This window comes from Cydia fagiglandana, chromosome 26 (assembly GCF_963556715.1).
Source record: "Cydia fagiglandana chromosome 26, ilCydFagi1.1, whole genome shotgun sequence".
Taxonomy (NCBI): domain Eukaryota; kingdom Metazoa; phylum Arthropoda; class Insecta; order Lepidoptera; family Tortricidae; genus Cydia; species Cydia fagiglandana.
In genome coordinates this window covers 1585735-1591786 of record NC_085957.1, presented here as the reverse complement: position 1 = coordinate 1591786, position 6052 = coordinate 1585735, and the positions used below count along the sequence as shown (strand labels likewise).

General features: G+C 42.7%; 1 protein-coding gene across 1 annotated transcript; it reads right to left on the bottom strand.

The window, feature by feature from the left end:
• Positions 1–2208: 2208 nt before the first annotated feature.
• LOC134677233 (gastrula zinc finger protein XlCGF57.1-like) lies at positions 2209–5465 on the bottom strand. Its single transcript, XM_063535666.1, has 3 exons — positions 5348–5465; positions 4690–4884; positions 2209–3999 (listed from the first exon to the last, which is right to left on the bottom strand). The coding sequence occupies exons 1-3, from the start codon at positions 5463–5465 to the stop codon at positions 2381–2383; spliced, it is 1932 nt and encodes a 643-aa protein (XP_063391736.1). The 3' UTR covers positions 2209–2380.
• Positions 5466–6052: the final 587 nt, after the last annotated feature.

Here is a 6052-nt window from a genome sequence, read left to right as displayed (position 1 = left end):
TACGACGGTGTTGTATAGCAATATATTAAAAAATATATTGTATACCTTTAGATGGTCAAGCATATCCTGTCAGTAGAAAAAGGCGCGTAATTCAAATTTTCTAAGAGACGATATCCCCACGCCTACATTTTTGAAAATTGGCGCCTTTTTCTACTGACAAGATCTGCTTGACTAAAGTCCGTCGACGTCCATCCGCCCACAAAAGTCAATATTCAAATGAAAATATGAACCACATAAGGCAATGGCGCATATTATTGTTGCAAAGTTGGTAAAAAATTGGCTTAGACTAAATTATGCTAAAAATTATGCCAGATGCTAGATGTAAAATTTTGGTGCCAAAGCGAGTGAAAATATGCCAGATCTGGCATCAATTATGCCAAGTTGGCAACACTGCGCAGCAGTGCTTGTGTCAGTCAGTTGAGTTTTTTTTTTTATAGCATCGCGCTCCTGGCGCATTAAGCCAGACGAGCAATTCGAGCAAAGCAGGAAGGTGGATTACAACGGGTAAGACGGAATTTTCGAAAAGGATCAGGATAAGGTAATTTATAAACTTAACGTTTAATGTCATGACGTAAAATAAATGAGTACAATGATTTAAATATATATACAGAAGAATCATTAATATTTATTGTATACAGGAGTGTTGTTACAGATGTGACAGACGTGTCCAGCCAGACGAGTCAATTTTTCGCCAATCTGATTAAATTGTCCGAGCGAATAAGGCCGTGCGAACGAAAACGCCAATTTGGCTCGCCGATTTTTATGACCGATATTACTGATAAAATGTAGTGCGGACGCAAGAATAGGTACCAATTTGGATCGCCAGTATTTTTATATTGGGGCATTTTTCAATTTAGAGGGCGTAATATCACCATAAATCTAAAATTGGTGACTAAATTGGAAATTGACGTCAATTACATTTCTGATCAAATCGGTCGATTTGATCACCCCGTCTAGAACCCACTCCTAAAGCGCCCTCCAGACTATGCGCGTGAATCGCGGGCGAAGCCGCGAACGCGAGTGTGGAGTCTAGTTCGCTGATATGCGAAATCGACTCCAGACTCGCGTTCGCGGCTTCGCGCCGCGATTCGCGCACGAGTGTGGAGCGGGCTTAAGATACGATACAAGATAGTATATCTTGTATACCAATCTTATACAAGATACTTTAAAAAAAATATCTTGTAACTTGTATTTAGATACTTTCCGTTGGTATCATAGTATTTTGTATATACTTTTTTTACTAAGATACTTTATTTATATAATTAATTTCGCAGTTTTATTTTCAAAACGCACGTAGCATGTCGTAACGTGGTTGTAACTAAACGTAGTTATATACGGATGATACGGGTATCAATATATAACTAAACAGGTATATATTTACCCCTTTACCTAAAATATTTAAAACTCAGCTCCTGTTTCGTCTTAAATACTTGGGTCACGTGCTGATCGATGATTTGAGTGACGCGACGACTCTGTTCTATAACCGCGAAAATCGAAGTTCGCAAATTGCGGGCATTTTTCTCTGTCACTCTTATAACGCCTTCATTGGAGTAGAAGAGAAAGATCCCCGCAATTTGCGAATTTCGGTTTTCGCGGTAGTCCCTCTGATATTGAACGGGAACTGAGGGCCTACCGCGAACCACGTCCGACGTGTTGCCTCGCTATCACACTTACGTACGAATTTACAAGTGCGACAAAGAGGCAAAACGTCGAACGTGGTTCGCGGTAGGCCCTGTGAGAGCGTTGTCAGTTCGTGCGAATATGATAGCCCGCAGGTTTGCCAAATGCTCGAAAAACGCGAAAGTCAAACTGTTCCGTGCATGTTGCACAACTTTCTAAACGTGCAGTCTGTGTGCACTGCAGAAAAACGTGTATCAAGTTGGTCAAGCAGATCTTGTCAGTAGAAAAAGGCACCAAATTTAAATTATGTAGGCGCGAAGGGATATCTTCTCATAGAAAATTTGAATTTCGCGTCTTTTTCTACTGACAAGATTTGCTTGACCATCTATATTTACTATAGATATGTGTCCAAAGAAACTGCAACGTTGTAACTATTTTAATTCTGTGAGTTTTAACCTCATTCTAGAATAAGACCGAATTAATCCCAACGGCCAACGTCACCCGCTCGCAGTGCCTCTGGCCGCCGCCATCTTAGACGTCATTTCATAAGCCCCCTCCAGACTATGCGCGTGAATCGCGAAAAGTTGATAAATTCAATGCATTTATTCGCCGAATGAAAACAAAATGTAAGCTTGATACAAAAAGTGTATATACATAATACAATAATAGGAACACGACGAATAGAATTTACAACGGCAAGTGGTCACAGTACTTACAGAAGAGTCCGCCAAATTTCCTTCTACACTTGTATCTACAGTGGCTACATTACACATGAAAGGCTTCTCTTAAGGTGAGTCCATAGTTCTGATTTTCTTTTACACATGTAGGCACAGTGTTTACACCTGAAAGGCTTCTCGTCTGTGTGAGTTATCAGATGACTCTGTAAATGTCTTTTACTTTTACCCTGGTAGCCACAGTGACTACAACTGAAAGGCTTCTCGTCTATGTGAGTCATCAGGTGACGCTGTAAATCTGTTTTTCTTCTACACTTGTAGCTACAGTGACTACAACTGAAAGGCTTCTCGTCTGTGTGAGTGATCAGGTGAGTCTGTAAATCTCTTTTTCTTTTACACTTGTAACCACAGTGACTACAACTGAAAGGCTTCTCGTCTATGTGAGTCATCAGGTGACGCTGTAAATCTGTTTTTCTTCTACACTTGTAGCTACAGTGACTACAACTGAAAGGCTTCTCGTCTGTGTGAGTCATCAGGTGACGCTGTAAAACTTTTTTACTTCTACACCTGTAGCTACAGTGACTACAACTGAAAGGCTTCTCGTCTGTGTGAGTCATCAGATGAGACCGTAAATGTCCTTTTCTTTTACTCTTGTAGCTACAGTGACTACAACTGAAAGGCTTCTCGTCTGTGTGAGTCATCAGATGAGACCGTAACTGTCCTTTTCTTTTACACTTGTAGCTACAGTGACTACAACTGAAAGGCTTCTCGTCTGTGTGAGTCATCAGGTGTTGCTGTAAATCTGCTTTACATCTACACTTGTAGCTACAGTGACTACAACTGAAAGGCTTCTCGTCTGTGTGAGTTATCAGGTGTTTCCGTAACTGTTCTTTTCTTCTACACTTGTAGCTACAGTGCCTACAACTGAAAGGCTTCTCGTCTATGTGAGTCGTCAGGTGACGCTGTAAATCTGTTTTTCTTCTACACTTGTAGCTACAGTGACTACAACTGAAAGGCTTCTCGTCTGTGTGAGTCATCAGATGAGACCGTAACTGTCCTTTTCTTTTACACTTGTAGGCACGGTATGTACACCGGAAAGGCTTCTCGTCTGTGTGAGTCATCAGATGAGACCGTAACTGTCCTTTTCTTTTACACTTGTAGCCACAGTATGTACACCGGAAAGGCTTTTCGTCTGTGTGAGTCATCAGGTGAGTCTGTAAGTCGCTTTTTCTTTTACACTTGTGGCTACAGTGACTACAACTGAAAGGCTTGTCGACTGTGTGAGTGATCAGGTGAGTTCGTAAATTAAATTTTCTACTACTCTCGTAGCCACAGTATTTACACCTAAAAGGCTTTTCGCCTGAGTGTATAATCATGTGAGCCTTTTCATACAGTTTTTTGTCACCATGTAGCATTTGATGTCGTTCTAAACCATAATCCCCTACGGTTGAATTATGTAAAGGCAAGTGAGTGTGTACGTGCTTCTTCAAAACCGACTTGCTCCTGAACTGTTTGCCGCAATGGTGACATTGAGAGATGGCGGTGGTGACATGGGGTGTGGGTGCGGGCTCGGTGGCGTGCAGCTTGTATGTGCGGCGCCCGACCCGGCAGGTGCGCCGCTCCGCGTCCACCAGCAGGCGCTCCAGCCTGACCGAGCACGAGCGGCGCCGACCCAACACCACCGCAGAGGAGACAAGAGTGGGCGCTGTAAGACGACAAAATAATACTCAAATATCCAAAATACCAACCTGATAAATACGTAACAGTGGCAGGGCGTTACATAAGTTTCTTTAATTTAATTAATAATTATCTTTCATACTTCTGCTGGTGGATCATAACGATTTAGATGCTTCAAAACGTGCAAGAGTTTTAATGCATGGGGGTACACTAGCTACCAAGTGAAACACACAATATTTACCACACCAACGCGAAGAAAACTCTAGCTATAAAACATCACAAACCGAATCCAAATTAATCAGTAAATATCATCTTTAAACTGTAACGGTAGGGTGAACTTTCAATAGCCAATGTGAGTAAAGCAATTGAAAATTAGCATTTATGTGGCAAGCCATACTAGAGGATAAAATTTAACTTTGCTATATACATGTGTATATGTCTTTTAAGAATAAATATTTTGTTTTTGGCTAGAACTATATGTACCATCTAAACATATTCCTATACATCAACATCACAACTGAATCGAAAATTTTAGTTAATTCAGCTGAAGATTAATATCAAATTTAATTGAAGAAAAATAGAAAATATATTTACTGAATTTACTCTCTATTTAGACTCTGTATTGGTGTGTGTGAGTGGATTATGGTAGTTTGAATGTGTGTGTCGGGAGGAGCTTTGCGGAGTAGTTCCGACAGTAGTTAAACAACAATCAACACACCTCTCACCACCGGGGCGACTGTGGGGCGGTGCGGGCGCTCCGGCCCCAGCACGAGCTCGTCCTTGACCACGTGCTCGTCGTACAGGCCGGCCAGCATGGCTGCCTCGCTCACGCCGCACCCGTCTGTGCTGTCCGAGCACTCCTCCTTCACACGCGCCTCCTCATCCATAAATCCGGCTTCCTCCTTAATAAGGGCTGAAACAAAGGGTTGTAATTACCATTAGAGTTGTAAGTCAGACAAATATATGGATGAATCAACATAGATTGTTTACAATGCTGCCTACATGAGTGTTCATTGGGACAACCAGGCCAACACTTCAATGTATAAATGAATAAGTAGTAATGCAGCTGACTAAATTCCAATAGTCCACAGGTTTTGTATAAGAATGTACATTTTCTCCTCTGGTACCTGTTTTTGAGAATGTTTTATATGTTTAATAGAGGAAATTAAAGCTATAATAATAATAATATATAATATATCATTTATTTCAGAATTAAATTATTCCATATAAGTACACTTAAATAAAACTTAAACTCTATATACATTTACAAACTACACTTAAAAACTAGGTGGACAACATGTGCATCTTGTTCCAGGAGTAATGGAAGGGACTATCTTCCCGTCCTGCCACTGTTTCCAGGAGACTGTTGGGGCTACCGGCGATACGTCTCAGCAGGGACGCGACACGTTTTCGCATTATCGCGTGAAAGCCATCCGTGCGCGCCTCCGCGAACATGCCTGACGCACTGCAATGCCGCGGGAGCCCCAACAGCATCCTGAAAGCGTTGTTATATTGGACGCGCAGGGCGCTGTAGGTTTTTTGAGTATAGTTGATCCATAGACTGCAGGTGTAAAATGACTGACAGTATGCCCTAAATGGGGTGTAGGAGGGGGTAGGCACGCTCAGGTTTGCGACGCTGGGCTACAGGTCTGCTCACTCAAGTCCTTCATACACGTCCCCGTCAGCCCTGGATCTGCCGCCGCGGACCAGGGTTGAACCCACCCGGGGTTCACTGCTGGGTGGGTCGTACACCCTGGAAATGCTAGTGGTTTTAACGAGCGTCGCACTATTTACCAACAACCTCGGGCCACTAGCAGCTAAGTATGAGGGCCATACCTGGTGTGACAGTCCCACCCGCCAGGTAATCCTTCTCCCCTACCTTATCTCCCGTCTTAACATCCTGTGATCCAAATAGTCATTTCCCGTCTTTACTCCTATCTTTATCCCTCCTCTCTCTAATCCCTCCCCTTCCCAATCTCCCCTTTTGCTCCCCTTTCCTACTCCATTTCCTCTCCGCCAATCCAAGGTGTCATACGTACCGTGCCGATGGATGCGTGGCTGGTGGCGAGACCAGTCTCTAA